Source organism: Nilaparvata lugens, chromosome 2, assembly GCF_014356525.2.
Source record: "Nilaparvata lugens isolate BPH chromosome 2, ASM1435652v1, whole genome shotgun sequence".
Taxonomy (NCBI): Eukaryota; Metazoa; Arthropoda; class Insecta; order Hemiptera; family Delphacidae; genus Nilaparvata; species Nilaparvata lugens.
This window is the reverse complement of record NC_052505.1, coordinates 9,899,746-9,921,420: the sequence shown is the minus strand read 5'-3', so window position 1 is coordinate 9,921,420 and position 21,675 is coordinate 9,899,746. Positions and strand designations below refer to the sequence as shown.

The following is a 21,675-nucleotide window of genomic DNA, read 5'->3' as shown; positions in this document are numbered from 1 at the left end:
CAAGCTATAAAAGTTTAGACCTGAAAACAACCTAAATAGGATAATCGACGAAAATCTTTAAAAAATATGCAATGTATTCTAAAGCTATAAATGAAGAAAGAATGACGAAAAACAAGAGCGACCAACAAGTCAGCTGATTAAAGTAAAGTTGGCAGCGGAAGCACGCCAAGATTGAAAAACTGCCAGCGCGACTACTACAAAGAAGCCGAAGTGAAGAATGGATGGCAGACGAAATCTAACAGCCTTTACAAACCTGTGACTTCTTGCCAATTGATTCCTTCTCCAACCCCAACTCCAATGCGTAATATTACTGTATCTTCTCCTTCACAATTAATTTCACTGGAAACTGTAATCATAGAGCAATTATTAATGTGATGTCTATTCCCCAATACTTTCATTCTTACAATTGTTTGAATATTTATTTTATTTATTGACAATCACAAATCATTATTGCAATACAATATGATATTGGAAAAAGACAACAGGCATAGGTACCCAAAAATTATGCTGGAAATGCAATGAAACAATTAAAGTTTCCATGAACTTAATCTTGTTTCACATTGTTCATTCTTATTCAACTGTTCTCTTTGTCGTCTATTCTTCGCATACATTATATCCTTTTTTATTAATTTGCATTCAATTTTTTCAATTCAATTCAATCTATTTATTCACACACACACACACACATAAGATACATCAATATGAAATAAAAATTAATTACATCAATTAAATACATTACAGTATAAAATAAATAACATAAATATGAGAACACATTACAATATTAGAAGGCAATTTATACATGTTATGTGGTGAAGAAGGGTAGAGGATCAAATGTTCTTCCAACTATGGCTATCCATGTCATAGGAAGGCTTTTGATTCTTGGAATTTTTGGAAAGGATTGGGAAAGGGATGTGATAGAGCACAAGTAGGGGAAGTGAGCGCACTAATCAGAAAAGTTCTCTGTTAACTTATTATAGTTCTCAAAGGTAGAAGAAGTAGTTAATTTTGATCCAAGCATTGATATCTGTTTTTACTTTTTTTGTTATCTTGGCACAGCTAATAATTTGTTCAGTAATTTTATTTATAATTTTAGTGCTTAAATATATGAGTTGTCTTCTAGTATTTTCAATGTTAGTATGATAGATTAGGAACTTATTTGAGGTGGGTCTTAAATTGTATTGATTATTGATAGTATTATTAGTGCAAATGAAATTATTTTTATATTTAAATATATACTTCACTACATTCATCACATACAACTGTCTAACTGTCAACACGTTAAACTCTTCAAAAGTCAGGTTGGTTGGAAAAAGTCTAGGCTTATTTAAGATTGTTTTAATGATTGATTTTTGAATTATGAAACCTCTTCCAAGTGGGAATTATAACAGCCCCCCCCATACTGAAATACCATACTGAATTATGGACTGTACCAGTGCAAAGTATACCATTTCAAGATGACTTGAGTTTAGAATTTTTTTTGCTTCGTAGAATTTATAAGAAATATATCTGATTCTTTTGCATAAAAATTTGATATGGATGTCCCACTTCAAATATTCATCTTTTATGACGCCTAGATATTTTGTGCTTGTTACTCTTTTTATTATGGGACAAGTGCAGTTATTGGAGTTCATGTTGCAGTTTGAATGTAGTCTCAGATTCATATTTTCGTCGGGTTTACCAGTTGTATTGAGTGCAAAGGTGATGTAATTGGTTTTATCAATGTTCAAGCTCAAAGTGTTTTTGTCTAACCATTTTTTAATGAGAAAACAATTCTGTTCTGCAATTTCATGAGCCTTGATGATCCACGATTTTCCATAGAAAACAGCTGCAGTGTCATCTGCGAATGATATAGTAGTTGAGTTTTTTAGTTTCAGGCTCAGTAAATCATTCACATAAATAATAAAAAGGATTGGTGAAAGTACAGTTCCCTGAGGCAATCCGTAAGAGGTAATTTTAGAAATATCAGTACATCCATTTATTGTTAAAGACTGTGTTCTATCTCTCAAATAGCTTTTAATTAATTCTAGGAAAATTCCCCTGAAGCCATATTTCTCGAGTTTATTGTAAAGGGAGTAATGTGGAATAGTATCAAAAGCTTTTTTGATATCCAAGAAAACCGCTATAGATTTGTAATTGGAATTCAGGTTTTGTGAAACAGTTAGCAAATTTAATTAATGCATCTTCCGTACTCTTCTCAGCCTGAAATCCAAATTGATTTCCATTTATTATTTTATGTTTGCTCAAAAACAGGACTAATCTCTTCTTTATAATCTTTTCCATAATTTTTGCCAGATTACTGATAAGACTGATTGGCCTGTAATTGCCAGGATTTGATGGATCTCCTTGCTTGAAGAGAGGTTTTATTTTGGCTTTTTTGAAGTGTTTGGGGAAGTAGCCTTGCTCAAAACATTCATTAAAAATCGTGGCTAGTGGTTGTGAAATAGTGTGGCCTATTTGCTTGAGTACTGTGTTATTGAGATTATCCATTCCTGGGGCGCAATTATTCTTCAGCTCTTTTATTGTCTCTTCAATTTCTTTAGAATCTGTTGGTCTCATGAAGAAAGAATTCAGTAGAGGTGTTTCGGTTATATCGTTGTATCGTTGCATTATTTTAGAAGCCACTAATGCATATCATTCTATACCAGTGTAGAATATAATCCTCACTGTCAGAAATTAATTCAAACCTCGATGAATTTATTATTCACATATTACAGAAGAAGAGAGTGAATCACCCGGTGATTGTCCTGATTATTTGCAGTGTGTGGTAATGTATTTGTTAGCACAAGAAAATATGTTGAGCTGTTATAAATTTAATAGAAGTAGTATATCTACTTTCTACTATAGAATGCAGTGGTAACGCAACGAATCGGCAACTCTGTCATCCTATCTTTTCCACTGACCTCAGCACTTCACTATAGTGATAAACTACGAAGGCTTAAAAATTAGACCAACTCCTAGTTTGTAAGAGCCTGCATACTTACGTTTGAATGAGGTGGGGGATCCTTCAAATGGCACATATGACATACTCGATGAACCTTCTACCACATTGTCCTTCCCACCTTTATACCCAAATTCCATTTTTCCTAAAAAATGTGTAATAAATTAACCGGGGTGAGAAATATATAACTAAACTTTTACTACTAACTATATAATAATATAGGCTGTATAGATCTAGATATATTAATGTAGTTGAGAATGCAATTAGAAATTATTATCCAAGTATCCTTAAAAATGTACGAATATAGGGACAAAGTTGGAATAAAAACTATGTATGGTAATGCACAAAAGTGTAAATATTTCCTGTGAAATAATACAACATATTCTCATCACAAGAGGAGATTATTGACCGAGCGCATGAGGTCTATGTTTCAACTCGGATTTTCTTTTGTCTGTTTGTATGCAACGCATTTACGGCCAAACGCATTGATAGAATTTTATGAGATTTGGCAGGAATATTCCTTTTCTAACTGCGCGTCGATGTATACACAAGGTTTTTTGACATTTTGCATTTTAAGGATGATAAATGAAAGGAAAAGGAATTTTCTCCATACTCCGATATCACTATATATATCATCTACTCTGAAGATAGGATTAATTAGATTATAGAATTATTCATAATCAATCAGCTGACAAATGGATTATTCATTGCATGCATTACTCAGATGTCTGGAGAAGCCGGTCAAAAGGTGAGACCAGATACTTGTGGATAAGAAAACTGTGTGAGGTCTACTGTTCACAGAACTACTAGTATTAGTACGATATCTTTTTTATGTAAAATATTAGTGTTGTCATTTAAAGCTGAACCATCCGCACACATTATTAGACTGATGAGAAGATCCCTCTAGTAATTCGCTGCGGGGGTGGCGAAAAGCCAACTGCGCATGCCTGATTCATGTATTCCAAATTATTATAAAATTACGGCATGCTGGCTGGTTGACTCAAAAATTCAACTCAGCTGGATGATCAAAAGTTATTGCTATGCATAGTAACGTTTTGATGCTGTGGAAGGGGTAAATAGGACCAGGGATCAAGTTATGAGTCTGGGACTGTAGCCTACATCAAATGACTTTCGCAAATCTCACTGATATTTTCAATTAAAAAAAAATATATGAAAATAAATAATATGGTTTTCCAATTTTAAAGGTAGTTTAGGTGATAAGTAACTATGTGAATGTTCTATTTACTATAAAAAATACGTTAATTGGGTAAAAAATGTGAAATGAGTAAAAAATAGAGTGACGCCTCCTCTAGGGGTTTTTACAGAACGGCTTGTATATAATGCTGCATGAAGCTCATGAGGTGGTACCGTATAGGCCTATCAGGATTAAAGTATCAGCAAATATGATCAAAAAAACCATGGCTTTGCGCTCTGAGCTCAACCACGTTGAGCTCCAATTAATTTCAGGAAAATGTTTATTCACATGGAATTATTTATTTATTGTTTATTCATAGGAATTCAAAATCATTTTGAGAATTTGAATTCATATTATTTTGACACACCTAGCCTACATATAGTTTGGAAACTTCAAATAAACAGAACAGTTGATTGAATCGAGCAACTATTGATGGTCTTGATGGATATGCCAACAAAGCAAGCACTCTCAATCGATTGCCTGCAGGTCTCAATTCTCGTTGTTTTTGTCGATGAGGCGGGCATAGTGAGCCTGCCGGCTGTTGTCATATTACCTACTATTTGAATCAAAAGGTTATTAATATAAACACTCAACATATACATTCATAATTTGGTAACGCAAAAACGTTTCAGTGACTCCAAGTGAACTATATTTCTGTCACATTTGGGAGTGAAATAACACAAGATTTGGTTATTTTTCACCCCCGATCATTTTAATGAAATAAGAAATTCCTGTGATTTTAAGTGTTTTTTAATGTGGTGATCAGATCTACAATTCCACATGTCGGTGAAACTATTCATTGTTTTACCTTGAAATGTGAAAGATATGGAAAACATAAATTAAAAAAACTTTTTAAAATTTTTCTCATCAGGGATGAGATATTTAGTTAAAAGCTTTTTTCTAATTCGATTTTAGTAATAATTGTTTCTTGATTCTGTTATGGCATGTATTATGCTCTTTGACAAAAAACTGAATTAATTTTTATTGAAGTAATATTTTGAACCAGAATGAACACTATACCTTCCAAATAGGATTTATCCCAAGGTATACCCATGTCGAGTTTCAATGTACATTTGCCGTCTTTGCAAATAGCTTCCTCTTGAAGTGGAATATCCGGAACTGTACCATCATCCACTATTTCTGCAATCTGTCCATCTGTAATAATATCATCTAATTAAATTGATACTCTTTTATGATTCTGAAAAGATAAAACAGGCTATTGCCCAAAACTTCTTCAACTTCGTAATTTTGTCTTGAATTATTATTATTGAACGAAAATTCAAAAATGCTTTAAACGATACCGAAGACTTCTGCTACTGCAAATATTGACAACAGGGTGAACAGCTAGAAGGAAATTTGATGAAAGCCACTATCCAAAAATGATCTGTCGGAATTATTCGCAGTTCACTCTGTTATCGATATTTGCAGTAGCAGAATTCTTTGGGATGGCTCACAGTGTTTAAATTTGGATTTTCGTTTAATATTATATTATTTATTCAATAGCATTTGAACAAATGAAATTTTCCCATCTACAAACTTCAACTATAATATAGGCAACTAGCCTATAATATATCATCTCACATTGTTTGGATGTTGAGAAAAAATGGTATATTTTTTATAAAATACAATACCAGAGTCATGTGAGCTGAAATATGTTGAACCCATAACAAGCCTTATAATATCATTGACTTACAGGAAACTGACAATTTTTATTCACAAGATACAGGAGTATTATATTATGTTTTTGTTGGTTAAAAATCATCTCATGTGTCTGGGATATAATTTTTGCCTGATGTTTGTTCATAATCACTATTATGAACAAAAAAATTTCACATCATAATCATTCATTAATTTTTTCATTCCAAATATCAACTTAAATTAGGGCCTATGATCTTCCCATCAGTTCCAAACATACCTATGATTGAATCAGCCCGGTTGAGTCCAGCGTATCCCGAGAGTAAGACGACGACCAGAAAAGAAACCTGAATTCCAGCCACCATTGTCTATAGATATCTGAAAATATATTTGAAACCATAATAGGCTTATATTTGCTACCGTACCTTTATGAAAAGCAGAATTTACTTTTTAATTAATATTCCCACTAATTTAGAGTGAATTAATTTCTAATCCTAGTAATAATTAATTACTCTTAATTATTAAGAAGACACTCACCATAGTGGAAGAGAGTATGATATGAACTCTACATACTACCGTAGCAACATAATTTGATCTAATATATAGATTGATAAATTCAGAAATGTTATTTATTAACTAGCAGGTAACCCGTGCTAACCCGTGCTAACCCGTGCACTACTGCAAGGTTGTAATTAAAACTTGACCTATTGAAATCTTGACGAATTTAAAATAGACCTATAACCATCCTCGGTAAATTAACAATCTATATGCAAAAATTCAAGTTAATGAGTTCATTGAATCAGTTGATCAGACGTGATGATTCGTCTTATTCCTTAATTTTATTGCCTGTAATAATTCGTGAATTTCCTATCCCGTACGAATAAGCCATTTTCCCATTTATTTCATTATAGATATTCAGTATTACTTGAAGCTTCAGCACAACAAATCAAATTGAAACTTGTTTAGATAATAGTGTACGGTACTGAAACTAATATCAGGCAAACGAATGTATCTGGGTTGATGTGCATTTGTTAGACTCCGTCCAAAATCTAAAACTACAGAATTGTGTGTTTTTCCCCAACTATGTTCTTACTAGCAGGAACCCGTGCTCCGCAAGGATCTATTTCAAAATTTGACAAACTGAAAACTTGACGTAATGAAATTTTGAAAAATTGAAAATATGCCTATAACCACCCTTGGTTAATTAAGAATCTATATGCAAAATTTCAAGTTAATTCGTCCAGTAGTTCAGACGTGATGATGCGTCAAACATAATTGTCCTATCCCGTACGTGTATAAGCCAGTTCTTTACTTTATTAATTATAGATATAATAGTTAACGACTGCAAGAGATAGGACTGTGGAACAGAATAGTGGTGAAACTATGATAGCGCCAGAAGTGGCTCAAAAACAATAGTAGGTATAGTGTAGGCCTACTACATGAACTTTTCGAAAGTGATTTGAAAAAAAAATAATGTTAAAACAACAGAACTGAAAGTTGTCAACCTTATCATTCTACCTCCATTTAGAGAGGCTTTCATTTGAATGTAAATCTATATATATATAAAATGAATGTCTGTTTGTGTGTTTGTTCCCTATAGACTTGAAAACTGCTTGACATAACGGCATGAAACTTTGGGAATATGTTGTGTGAATATTGGGGATGGTTTCTGAACAGAAATTTTAATAGGGGGGCTAATAATAATTATGTATTAATCTATTTTACAGACCTATGTTTCGAAATTGTCGGCCGAGCGGCTACTGAAGAACGGAAAGATGATCATGATAATATGATTTAGCATCTTAAGTTACAAGCTGTAATAAACATGTCAACCTGTGATAAATTGTGTACTGGTATTGAAACGGTAGTTTGGAGTTGAAGTGAAGTTGATTGGTACCAGCTGTGTAGATAATGGTTCCTTAGAAGACTTATACAAATAATTATCACTCCCTTTCATTGAGAAACTGGAAAATGTTGAAAAGAAGTTACTCACCTCATGAAAGAGAGTTGTTCATATTGCATTCATTGATTACTGAAGAATGAGAGGATAATTTACAATCTATTTGAATTTAGCTTAGCTTATATTCATCCTAAAATGGAAGATGGAAAGAATATTATGAAATCCTGTGTGATCGTACATCGCATTTTTCCTGGACCATCTATTGACAATCAACAACTATGAAAACATTGAATTCATCTTTGAAACACTGATTTAACCTATTTTTTTTTAATTCAACACTTTACTAATAGATATTATTACCAATTGATTGAGAAGAATATGTTTTCGGAATAAAGAATGCTGCATGACAAAGCACATAGGAAGTCCGTATTGAGATGTGAATGAAAATATTGATTGTCAGATAAATTTCATGATTCACCAAATAAAGTTCAGTGTAACATGAGATACATTGACATTTTGGCGGTATGAAGTTCGCCGGGTAAGCTATTTATAAATAAAGCTTTATTATTAATAGTCAACGCTTTGAAAAAAGACAGGCTCAATCACCAGGAATACTATAAATTCTTTGAGGGACCAGTAAGCCATTAATTTTCAGTAGTTCAATCACTTCCATTGTGGACACTGGATACATTATGGACAATCAATAAGTATGAAATTTATTAGCCACAGAATAAAAAACTTTTGATTGCAGTGACTCCGACTACTACAATATGAATAACCATTCAGATAAAATATAAGGATTTACTCACATCTCTCATCAACTCGTACTTTTTATTCACAAAATATTAACGAAAAAAATATATAAGTTATATTAAATGAACTCACGGCTAGTAGGTACTCAAATTTGTCTTTTTCTGGCCGTGCTACAAATAAATGTAGGTATATTTTTGTAATCTTGTTATATTAAGAAAGTTTTCAATGTGATTTTTGATAGCAATAAAATTTGAATTTGAAAAAATAATTATCAACAAACTCCTAACCAAAGAAAATCGATGTGCTCTTTTCCAATCAGAATTTATGAGACTCCATACAGCTGATAGAAGGTGCAAACCGAACTGCGTGGCCAAGCATACAACAATATGGAATACACACGTGGCAAGCTCGCACAATAAATATTTGTGCAACTAGTGCGCAAAGTGACAGTTTGCTGCACCGAAAGAAACGTTTACGCACGAGCCATAGGCGAGGGCGGAATGGCTTCTTGAGTGCAGCAGAGGAACTTTGCTCACGTATTTCACATTAAACTTCTCCTACAGTTACCATTGAATATGAGAAGTGCCTAAGTTTGTTTCATCCAGCTACTGATACAGGATTCAGAAATTTAGACTTTTGCTCAAATTACTGAGAAAAATGCTCAAAGTAAACTGAAAAATATTTATAAAAAAACATAGACAACAGAGAATATTTATTGTAGTATTGTTATGTTTTTTATTATTTTTATTTATATGAATATCGAACGGTAATTATTTAACCTCAAAATTCGAATTTCATAACAAAAAAATTTTTTCCTACAGATACCTTGAAAAGTGAGCATTTCTGCACTGATTGCAGGCCGCAAAGAATCACTTTTCTGCACTAGTGTGCAAAGTGCTCACCTTGCGTACTCCAGATTTGCAGCATGACAACGCAAAATAGTTAGTAGGTTAATGGAGCACCAGTGCAGGAAAATCAAAATTAAGTTGGTAACTGCACTCATAGTAAGGCCCACGTTATAATGGCAGTGGAGAACAGCATTGCCTTGCCATTATGTGCCTTGATTATAGTCATTTCAATGCTTACATAAGATAAACCCCCTTCAAGCAGTCAGATAAATTTTCAATTGAATTACTATTCATTATAATTCAATTATTATTATTATTCAATTTTAAATAAATTAAGGTTTTTATTAACAATAAAATTACACAGAAAAACATTTGATGGATTTCAGGGAATTTTACCCATAATTACCCACTTTTCATATTCAATGGTAACTGTAGGAAAATTTAATGTGAAATACATGCACAAAGTTCGTTTGCTGCACTCAAGAAACCAACTGCAATCAGTAAACGTTTCTTTCGGTGCAGCAAACTGTCACTTTGCGCACTAGTTGCACAAATAACTATTCCCGCACCAGAGCGGAAAGTGAATCTTTGGGTATTGTAATCAGTACAGGAACAGCAACTTTCCGAGGTAGCTGTGGGAAAAATTAATTTGATCAGCTGATTGACAAAATTATTTTAAGCTTTCCAATGTTACAACATATGTTAGTATATCATGTGTCAATTATCTCAGTTCCATATGGCGTTCACTTTACCATGTTCATAACCTTACTTAAGAGAATCTGATCTCTTTCCCACTGTCGTTTTTTGTTTAGAGTGGGTTTGGAACTCCCTCACTCTATATGGTATTTTGCCCAGCGCCAATCAATTACTATGAATTGATAAAATAATTACTTTACTATAACTTCACTCACTGTGTAGATACTTATATTTCACTCACTGAACTAATAATAGTATAGAAGAAAAAGATGAAGATAGATAGATCAGGGTCGTGTGTAAGGGAATGTATAAAGTGAAAGGCAAAACAAAGGTTAATTATGAGTTTATTATTAAACTTTAAATTCAAGAGAATTTATAAAATTGATTAAAGTATAGTAATGATTCAAAATATACAAGATTATTGAGTTTTTGAAAGTACTACAGTTCAAGTTTAATTTTATACAACAAAATTTAACAAACAGTTCCTATTTTAACAGGTTACTTGATAAGTAAGTTATAAATCAAAATATTGAACAACTCTAGTTAAAAATATGATTATAGTCAAAAATAAGAGAATTGATAAATTTTAAAGAATGAATATGATTAGGGGAGCCTTGCTTTAAAAAACTATTATTTGTGCTTAGAAGAGAATTTCAACTGTAAGCTTCAAGAAATTAATTAAGATTGTGTCTTTAGATATGAATTTAAAAAGAAGTAATAATTAAGTTTGCTCTTTACTATAATGCTATAAAATTTTGATATACTTATTTGGGCTTTTTAGGGTGGGGTGGTGTGGATTTGAAATGAGGAAAATTGAAAATTCTAAATACAATCTTTACCTGGCTCAGGCAATTCCCTATAGGATAATTGAAGTCTGAAACCAAAAACTCACTCCTACACTGAACACTGTCCAAAATCCAAGAGACTAAGAGAGACTCACAGCAACCAACTAACCGACATGGTCTGCCTGTTTATATAGTAGCACCACGATTCCCCACCCCTCATCACCCTTCGCCCTCTAGCTCTGCCTACCCTCAAACTCATCAGCCTAATATTCTGCTTAAAACTGGATTCAAATATCAATTTAAATTTACTATAATGTTTATTATGTTATATCATTTTAAACTATGGCTCCCCTTCATTATTAAAACAAATGATACCATACATTTTATCAATATTTAAACTCTAAAGTTTGGATACTGACAATTGAATACATTCTCATCGAATTTGATTAATACAGTAATCAATCTTATAAATCTAATATGGAAAATACTTCAATAATAAATACATGAAATGAACAAAATACAATGTCATACAGTACATAATTACAATTGAATTGAATAAATCAAATTAATAAGATACCAATAAATTACTACTTAATTAATTAAGCAGGTTTCTTATACTCATTGTCAACATGTTTCAGTCAAACATACCTAATTTATTCTATTTACAAATTTGTCCTTAGCCTATGAATTCGGATCCAACTAACTTAATTAGCTTATAATAATTATTAAATTATAATTCATTGTACAACATTATATTTGTTGAATACTTTATACATATAGCCTAATCTACTTCACGCCCTAGTTTTTATAAACATGTACTCATTTCATATTTATGGTTTTATGTGATCACCATTCAAATAATTGATCATCAAATAATTGCTTCAATAATATTCATATGCTAAACCACGTGGTAAAATTGTAGCATATGCTAACCACGTGGTAACGTTGTAAACTACTTATCTATATTGTACTACTCTCCCAACTATATATCTATATTGTGTGGTGCTCTTCCTGGGGGAGTTACTATCGCCTCCAAGGATAGGACGACACACGTATAATGAATCTTGCACTGAGTCACCAGTATTGAGGTTAGAAATTTTGAAAATGTGTGCGTGGATGCTGAGTGAATACCAGACTGATTGAGTCACTACAAGATTCGATACAATCGTCTGAATCGCGGGAGGCATAAACACTGACTCACCCTTGATTCTTCTTATGACAGATTATATAATGATGAAAATTTTTAAAAGTAGTGTAGCGGTTGCTAAACACTAAATACGGATATCTTAAAGCTATTACCTGTGATGGAACAGCATATAAAATCATACAGGTTGAGCAAAAAATCCCGATGTAGATCATTTATGGGACTGTGTCTCTTATTAAATTTCTGAAGGATTAAGATAGGGTACTAGGACCAGATATCGTTCAGAATATATTTCGAGTACAGAGTCTTGTCGGGTTTTATGCTCTATTGTAGGAAATTATATGATCTCCAGCTGCATCTGCTATACAGTCAACGAATTCGCTCCTAAGTCGAAGTTGGTAACAAATAAAAGCAGATATATGAGCAGGTAACGACAGAGAATAGATAATCTCGATCTGACCCCACACACTACATCCACTTAGATCTCTTCCAATATCCAGGTTGATTCAATTATTTCAATGATCATACTTGATCGGTTCTTGATAATATAGAACGTATCAGACACAATAATTGACAGGCTCAAGAAATAATCAAACTCAGAAGACAAATTGATAAAGTGGAAATATAATATAATAAAATATATAGTTTAACAGTGCAGATGTAAAGCTTGAATTACAGATTGAGAATAGTTTAACATTAACAAAATGATCAGAAGTGTGCTCATACTTGCATGACACCATGCATGATTTGACAGAATTTTATATTTGATAAATTTAACAGTTTTTTGGAAAAATAGTGAAAACAAATTATAAAAGATTTTAAAAATTACTTGGGTCGTGGTTCTGGCAGCGGAGGTGTTCGGACGTTATATCAATGTTGCTTTGTTGTCTGGTGTTGTGTGGTAGAGGGGGCAATTGAAGGGTGATGCGCATAGCATAATCACCACCAGTTGCCGATTGACAGCCAATCGAACAGCTCACTTCTCATAATGTCAATTTTTGCAAAGTGATCTATTGATTTATTGTGATTTATTACAAGTGTTGTCTCGTCTCGTATCATGATCTGGACCCGGGATCCTAGAAGCAAGGAGGATTTGGACATGAAGGTAGGCCTATGTTATTGTGCACTTAGCCATTTATATTGTTCAACTTGCTACCCGACGCCGGACAACCCTAAAAAGTTCCCGATGTAATTGATACAGTCCACAAACGAGAGTGCTGTTTGAGCCAGCCTCTGTCGAATAAACATGGTCCAACCATCCGGATTGATTTGTTAATCGAATTTGAATAGGACATAAGTTTGAAATATCATCTAATAGGTTTGTCGTTTTTTATGCCTATTCTATTCTTGGTTTTTCTGTGTATATGGCTTGTTTTGTTGTCGTAGATGAATATATGCTTTATTTGTGGTATTCTTAAGAAATTTGGGCTCAATTTTAAGTTGGAAATTGAGTAGAACAAGTAATATTTTTGTAAATAATTGTGTCATAGTATTATTGCATAAGATTGTTGCATTGGCGCCACAAGGCTGGACTGGCAAGTTTGTGTCGATAAGTAGAGAAAAACTTATACGTCTAGCTGTAACAGTAACTGGAGCTGTTACTTTTTTCAAAGGATACTTGCAGTTATTTGCATTGATTATTGCATTATTGCATTGATTACTTCATTATTAATAGCAGTTATTGTTTGTTACAATGAGTATCAATACGGTATTATTAGCCTCTTAACAGATCATTCTCTACCGAGCATAAGTTGAAGTGCTGGCTAGGCTTGTATGATTAGATAAGCTAGCCATTGTTCATTCCATTGTGTCGCCTGCTCTTGTGTTTTCCCTCTTATTCTTGTTTGGTTTGTTATCTCACTCTCTCTCTCGACAAGTGCTCACTGTTATCGCCTCACTATGGGTGTTATCGAAGACTTGACGTTTCAAAGAGATGCATTAATTTGTAAAATAGAACAGATTAATGAAATTGCCAAGGCTGTCGAAAAGGATCCGAAAAATAAAAAAATGAAAAATTTATTGAAATTTATGGGTGAGCATATCGATCACCACCAGGTGGAGTTCAATGATATAATAGATAAGATGCAGAGCTACTATAACAAACAAAATCCTCGATTGGAAACAACTGAGCTTGAAAATCTTTTTTTTCTTATTGGTCAATACTGTAGCCATCTAGTCTAAAGACTAATGAGCTATTTTTTTCTATCCTAAATTACTACTTGAAAAATTGAACAGTGAATTTCTCATTAGAAACTCTTACTGCTATTGTTTAATTAATATGTACACTTATTGACTGCACTATAGAAGCTAGATTCACTCAATCACTGCTCTGCTCTTTCACTGGACACCACTACACTGCACTAGCACTACACTAGTTCAAACGGTTTCCTCCTTTTGAGCCTCCGCACCAACCCTCCATTGTCTAGCAGCTGGATCGCCTCGACATTGTCATGTTGGTGCAGTCGCCCCTCGTGGCTCTCCGCATGCCTCTGGATCTCGGTGGACACCAGATCGACGTGAAGGTCTCTATGAAGATAGCTGTTCCTGACATACCAAGGAGCATCCACAATGTTCCTTAGCACTTTGTTTTGAAAACGTTAATGATATTGATGTTGCTTTCTTTGGTACACCCCCAAAGTTGTATACCATATGTCCATACTGGCTTTAATATCTGTTTGTACAGAAGTACTTTGTTTCGGATTGAAAGGACAGAGTTTCTTCCGATCAGCCAATACAGCTTCTTATATTTGATTCCAAGCTCTTATCTCTTCTTCTTGACATGGGCCTTCCAGCGAAGCTTTGCGTCCAAGGTCATACCTAGATACTTGGCATCATTAGCATATGGTACAACTTGGTTGTTGATAGTTATTGGTATGGGCAGGTCCTTCTTATTGGTAAAATTGATGTGAATCGACTTTGTTTCATTCAATTTCATTCTTCACTTTCTAGTCCAATCTTGAATTTTGTTGATGGATCTCTGTAGTTTCTCTGTTGCAATATGTATATTACTGTCTACTGATAATATGGCTGTGTCGTCTGCAAATGTTGCTGTAGCCTCATCAAGGCTGGGAATATCGCTGGTATAGAGTAGGTAAAGAACTGGTCCCAGAACCTGCTTTAATTTCCTTCAAATCAGAATATGAACTTTCATGCCGGACCCTAAAGTATCTGTCAGTGAGATAGGATTGTAATATATCTGTATATTGCTTTGGTAGCACTTTTTTGAGCTTGAAAATGAGACCTTCATGCCACTTTACTTTATCAAAAGCTTGCCCTATAACAAGGAAAGCTGCTGAGAAAATTTTTTTCTCTTCTAAGCACTTCTCTATCACATTTATAATCCGATGCACTTGATCTATTGTTGAGTGTTCCACTCTGAAGCCAAATTGGTGATTTGGAATTATGTGCTGTCTCTCAATTATTGGTTTTAGCCTACTAAGTAAAATCCTTTCAAACAACTTGGATAGGACCGGTAACAATGATATTGGCCTATATGATGATACTTCATGTGGCTCTTTACCTGGCTTCAGTAGCATTATAACCTCTGCTACTTTCCATATTCCTGGTACGAATTTTAGTCTGAAAGAAGCATTCAAAATGTTTGTTAATTTCACTATTGCTTTCCTTGGTAGGTGTTTGAGGACTGAGCCGGTTATCATGTCAAATCCAGGGGTTTTTTTGTTATTCAGATTTCTTATTTCTCTTTTCACTTCTTCTACTGTGACACGCATTATTTCTTGATTCGGCTGTAAGATATTCTCATCCGCTTCTAAAGTTTCGTCTTCACCTGAGTTGATTGGCTGGAAAACGTTTACAAGATGATCCGCAAATGTCTGTGCCTTTTCATCACTACTCCTCGCCCATTGTCTGACCTGCTTTCTGAGAGGAGGAGATTGTTGAATGGTTCGTTTTATTTTTTCAGCTGCCTTCCAGAGTGAGTAGTCTGTGCTGAATTCTGCTGTCAAGTTTCTCAAGTAACTATTAATTGATTCTTCCTTGATACATTGAATCTCTCTCCTTAGTTCTTGAGTTAAATTGTTCAAAACTCTTTTGTCTTGGGGGGAACGTGATTGCTGCCATCTCCTTCTAGCTCTTCGTTTTTCAACAATCAATTCTCTGATTTCCGCAGGGTAATTATTTCCAGTGGTTCTTCTTCTGATTTGTGGGGTATTACACCATGCTGCCTGTTGGATATCAGTCACAAACTTCTCCAACTCCCGATCAATATGTTCTTCGTTCCTTAATGGTGAGTTCAATTCTATTCTTTCCTCCAGCATCTGTTGGAAGCCATCCCAATCAGTGCGGCTATTTGCTAACGCTGGACAAGTATTTTCCTTCCATAGAATTGAATCACTCAGAGTCATAATGATGGGTGAGTGGTCGGAATTAAGGTCGAAACTATCCTCTAAATGCAAATAATTAACTGATATATTTTTTGTCAGGAAGAAATCTATGAGATCTGGGATTTTCCTCGTATCGGTGGGCCAGTAGGTTGGTTTACCAGTTGAAAGAGCTTCGCACCTCATCTCTTTCATTGCTTCGAAGAGCTGTCTTCCCTTGTGAGTTGTTAAGCGCGATCCCCAATGCACGTGCTTTGCATTGAAATCACCACCAAGAATGAATTTTTCTCCTAACATATAAAGCAATGTCGAATACTCCTCTCTTCTGATGGAATATCTGGGAGGACAGTAAATAGCTGCAACAACAAAGTTATAATTTACTGCTTGAACTGCTACACCTATCAATTGAATTCTATCACTTTCATGTTTCACTTCTTCATGATGTTGTAGATTGTCTGATAATGATGGCACTCCCACCCCTCGCGACATTGCTGGGATGTAAAGCATGATAGATCTTAAAGCCTTTGAATTTGATAAACGATTGATTTGTAAAGTGAGTTTCAGATATAAGACATATATCTATTTTTTCTATGTCTAGAACTACTTCTAACTCCTGTTGCCATTGTAACAATCCATTCACGTTCCATTCCATTATTTTTAGTGAATGAATCATTTGAATTTCAGTAGTCTACTCTGTTCTAACTTCTGAAATTTAGATTGTAGTGAGGTGATTATTTGCTCTTGTCTATCCAGTTTTGCCAAGATTAGCTGCAAAATATTATTGGTGCCTTCTTCCACTTCACTTTTTGGCTCTTCCAATTTCGATCTATTTTCTTTTGAGACAATCTGGGCGAAAGTCAATTTCTTAACTGCACTACCATTGTTTAGATTGTGAGCTTCTGTATTTTCCGTGATTCTTGGTGGGATATTTTGAATGATTTTCTTTCGTGAATCTGCAATAGTTTTTGTTTTAGTAGAATTCCTGATTTTTTGCAATTCGATTGCAACAGTGCAACCTCGATAGCTGGCTGGATGTGCTTCACCGCAATGAATACATTTTGGTAGAGCATCATTGGGTTTCGAACATTCGTTTGTTTGGTGTTTACCTGCACACTTAACACACCTAGGCTCCTTGTTACAATATTTTTGAGTGTGGCCGTATGCTTGGCAACGTTTGCATTGCGGTATCAGATTGGCCTTCTTCAATGCTTCAACTCCCACTCTACAGCCAAGTATATTTTTCAATTCAAATACTGTTTTTATATCTCCTTCCACGCTGAATGATACCATGAACATATCTAATGGTTCTCTTGTCTTCCACCTCAGCTTGTTTACAACTTCTAGAACTTTCAATCCTCTTACTTTCAAATCTTCCAGAATCATTTCTGTACTACAAGAGTGATGAAGCTTTTTAATCATCACTCTTATTGGTCTCGACTGTTTATCTTCATAGGAGTGCCAGTTGAGCCCATCTTTAAGCAATTCTCTGGTAATATTCCGATAAGTTTCCGAATCAACTGCATTTACTTTAAATGTTTCTTTACTTAACAGTTTAATCCTAAATTTGTCAGCTGGTGACACTTTTTTCAAACTCGTAAGAAGTACACTCAGATTCTTAATACCATCCACAATGATTGGCGGTGGTGGCATTTCTTTCTTCTTCCACTTCTCCTCCTCACTGATTGGTTTTTCCACAGGAGTGATTTTATTATTAAAATTTTGTTGCTTCTTTTTTGCAGACTCATTTTTGATTTCTGGCGATGGGGTGCTAAGCTTCCTCTTCTTGGTAGCCCACTTAGTACGAGTTCTGATCCATTCAGTTTCTTTAGCCAATTCTTCTTCTCGGCTGCTGAGCTAGTAGGCTGTGGGCTATGGATCTTTTTCTCAATATTGAGAAACCTTTTTTCCAAATCCTGTATTTCTTGCAAGAGTTCGGCGTTGCTTCTCTCTAGCTCCTTCCTCTTCTCTTCAGATTGCTTCCAGGCGATGAAAAGTACCTGCTCGGCTGAAGATTTGAGTTTATTTGCTTTTATGTATTGATCCGGTGAACACTGGATTTCTGGTGTATTTGCCATGTTTTTGGTGTCCATGCTCTCGTTAGTAGCTTCCCTTTCTTCTTGCTCTGATGCAGGAAAACTTGGTGGCTTCACTAAGTCGGGCATAGTGCGATTTCGCTACCATACATTTCAAACAGCACTCGTAATCAACACTTATGCACACGGAAACGCGAACGGAGCTATATTACCACCGCGAAAAGCAGGTCGCTTTGCTTGCATAAAATACCGCGGTTGACGACCGATACTCGATGCAATATTTTTGTTCCACTTTTAATTGCGAACAAACTGCTGACTCACTACTTCTACACTAAACTATTACTACTCCACTATACATCCATTCTCTACGAGTTCTAGCGCAATACTGCTAGAAAATCTGATGAGCCAATTTGATGAGAAATATTTCAATGTCAAGGCTATTCTCAAAACCTTACCATCCACTCAAAAAAATTTGAATATTAGTTCTTCCAATGTAGCTTCTTCACCTACAACTGGAAATATCTCGTCAGTTGCCCTACCTAAGCTTCCTTTAATGACTTTTGACGGCGATTTGAAAATTTGGAGTCAATTTAAAGATTTATTCGAAGCCACAGTTCATAATAATGGTCAAATTGCTGACATACAAAAACATATGTATCTTCGGTCTGTACTGCGAGGCGATGCACTGTCAGTCATTTCTGTAGTCCCATTGACAAGTGATCATTATGCTGAGGCATGGAAAATATTATTGAATCGCTATAATGACTCTTGCAAGCTGACTGATGCATACTTGCAAGCAAATTTTGATATGCCAGCAGTTAATAAGCAACCAGACTTGCTATGAAAATTCATCACTCATTTAGCTGAGTATATTGCAGCACTAAAACCAAATGGTCATTCAGTTAATGACTGGTCGATTCCGTTATTATTTGTCTTACATAAAAAACTGACTGAAGGATTGAGAGAGAAGTGGCAAAGACTGCTAATAAATGGAACAGTATCCGATTTGAAAAACTTCCAAATATTTTTGAATGATGAAGCTGTTATTTTGGAGGCTACTAAATCCACTGATTTATTGGGGTCATCTACATCATCAGAAGCCTCCTCACGTAAGCAGTTTGGGAAATTGAAACCCACTATGGGAAATTACAAAGCTTCAGCTATGATTGTTGAAGTGAAATCGGACAAGCTGAAATGTATTGAATGTAATAATTCTCATGAACTGGAAAATTGTCAAGTGTTCTTGAATCTCAAACCATCTGATAGATTAAAACGTGTAAAAGAATGGAAACAATGTATATACTGTTTATTGTCAGGGCACTTTATTACAGATTGTAGAAGAAGGAAGCCGTGCAGTCACTGTAATTCGCGTCATCATTCGCTCCTCCATTTAGAGCCAAGACAGCCACCTGTTGAAAACACCAACACATTGGCCGGTAATAAACAAATGAGCAGGGTAGATGTGCACGATGCCGCTGATCAAAGCCATCAAACATTTGTTACTGACTCAGCTAAGAAGGTTTTCTCGAATGTAAAGAGTTCCATAGTATTGTTATCAACTGTTAGAATGGAAGTTCGAGATAATCAAGGCAGTTATCATATGGTCAAAGTATTATTGGATAGTGCAAGGACCGAGTCATTTATTACAAGGCGATGCATAAAAAAACTGGGTTTAGTGGTGCAGAAAACACATAGCTTGCCAATCTATGGATTATCTGATACAAAATTGGAAGTAGCAGATGAAATCACTAACTGTGAATTTGAAACACCGAACTTCCCTCCATTAAAAGTTACTGCGTTGGTAGTCAACAAGATAGCAGCTACAAATCAGATAAGAAATGCGTACTGGGCACATATTGAAGGACTGGATCTAGCAGATCCTGAATTTTTCCTTTCAGAGGAGGTTGATATTTTATTGGGTGCTGAATACTTCCCCTCCATTCTGACTGGAAAAAAGGTGATTGGTCCAGCGGGTACACCATCTGCCCTAGAAACTGTATGGGGCTACTGCCTGATGGGTAAGGTGTCAGAGGAGAGTTCTACTATCTCAAATAATCTGTGCACGTATTCCAATTCTAATTTAGAAGAGCTGTTGAAGCGATTTTGGGCCGTAGAAGAGCCACCTATGACAAAAAAATTATCGGAAAGTGAAATGGCCTGTGAAGAGATATACAAAACAACTGTTTGTCGTTTGAATACTGGTAGATACATTGTAGAATTACCATTCAAGGAAACACCAGAATTATTAAATGAGAGTCGAGAATTAGCCTTGAAAAGATTTATACTATTGGAACGTAGGTTATCAAAAAATCCTGTATTGAGACAGTTGTATAATGAGTTTATGGAGGATTATTTGAAACAAAAGCACATGGTGCTAGCACCCGAACCAGTCAACCAAACAAAATACAATTTTTACATTCCTCATCATTGTAGGGTAGGTGGGGGTAATAGTACGCATGGGGTAAGAGTACGAACTGTCTGTCAATTTGAGATGTTTTTGAAGAGTTTCATGCTTCTGCCACCAGTCGGCAGGTCGGTTGTAATGGCATCTTTGCTCATTCATATTCCTGAAGCATTCTGAACGACTCTACACAAAATAATGCGGTAAGTCTGTTTTTTATCATTTTGATGTAACTTTACCAAAATTTTGATAGTGTCACATTAATAAGCATTCAGCTGTGTGCTTGATCAAATCACCCATTGAAAAATATATTTTCAAGCTCCAATTTCTCATGTGAATGGGCATGTACTCATTGTCTGTAAATCTCTGGAGTTCTTTAAATCAAATATGGCGGAATGGGGTAGAAGTATGCAAGGCACATGGGGTAAAAGTACGCAGTGCGCATTTCTACCCCACATATTTATGAATAATTATTATTTAGTCCTATTATAAAATTAGGAATGCAAAAGCACATTTATTCATCTTTTTCTTGTTAATACTTGAAATGATGAACCTTTGATCCAATCTACATGAAATTTGGAGTTAAGATTGCTCAATAGGCCTACAAAAGGATTGAATTTTAAGTTATTCAATGAGTTTTGCAATTTTGAATAGATATCCATGTTAATCTTATAATATGATTCAAATTAGTGTGAATATGAATTGTATCTTTGATATTTTATAGCATATCAATCTTATAGAGCAATCTGATATATATGGTCTCTTTTGAAATTAAGCTTCAGTTTATATAAATAAATAAATGTTTATTTCCCAAAAAAAACTAAAACTTCAACATCAATTACACAAAATATTAGATATGAAGACCCTATCTATATATCTGCTCATGCACAATTTGATTTGAATGTTGGTGACTTATTCTAACATTCATATTTTTTTTTTTCAGAAACCATCCCAGAACAAGTGCCAGGACTCCACTGACGGACACCCTATTTCGACAGGCTAAATCA

General features: G+C 34.6%; 1 protein-coding gene across 4 annotated transcripts in view; it reads right to left on the bottom strand.

Moving 5' to 3' along the window:
* Positions 1-21,675, bottom strand: part of LOC111053018 — a 208,421-nt gene that overhangs the window by 29,071 nt on the left and 157,675 nt on the right. For 2 of the 4 annotated variants that reach the window (XM_039420503.1, XM_039420504.1), the window contains exons 4-7: positions 6,049-6,146; positions 5,154-5,288; positions 2,982-3,083; positions 254-346 (exon numbers count right to left, since the gene is read on the bottom strand). In XM_039420503.1, coding sequence (XP_039276437.1) covers positions 254-346; positions 2,982-3,083; positions 5,154-5,288; positions 6,049-6,133 — 415 coding nt within the window. In that variant the 5' untranslated portion in view covers positions 6,134-6,146. Of the gene's footprint in view, positions 1-253; positions 347-2,981; positions 3,084-5,153; positions 5,289-6,048; positions 6,147-7,497; positions 7,599-10,804; positions 10,939-21,675 lie in introns of those variants that run through there. The other 2 variants (XM_039420505.1, XM_039420502.1) reach the window with 2 other exon arrangements.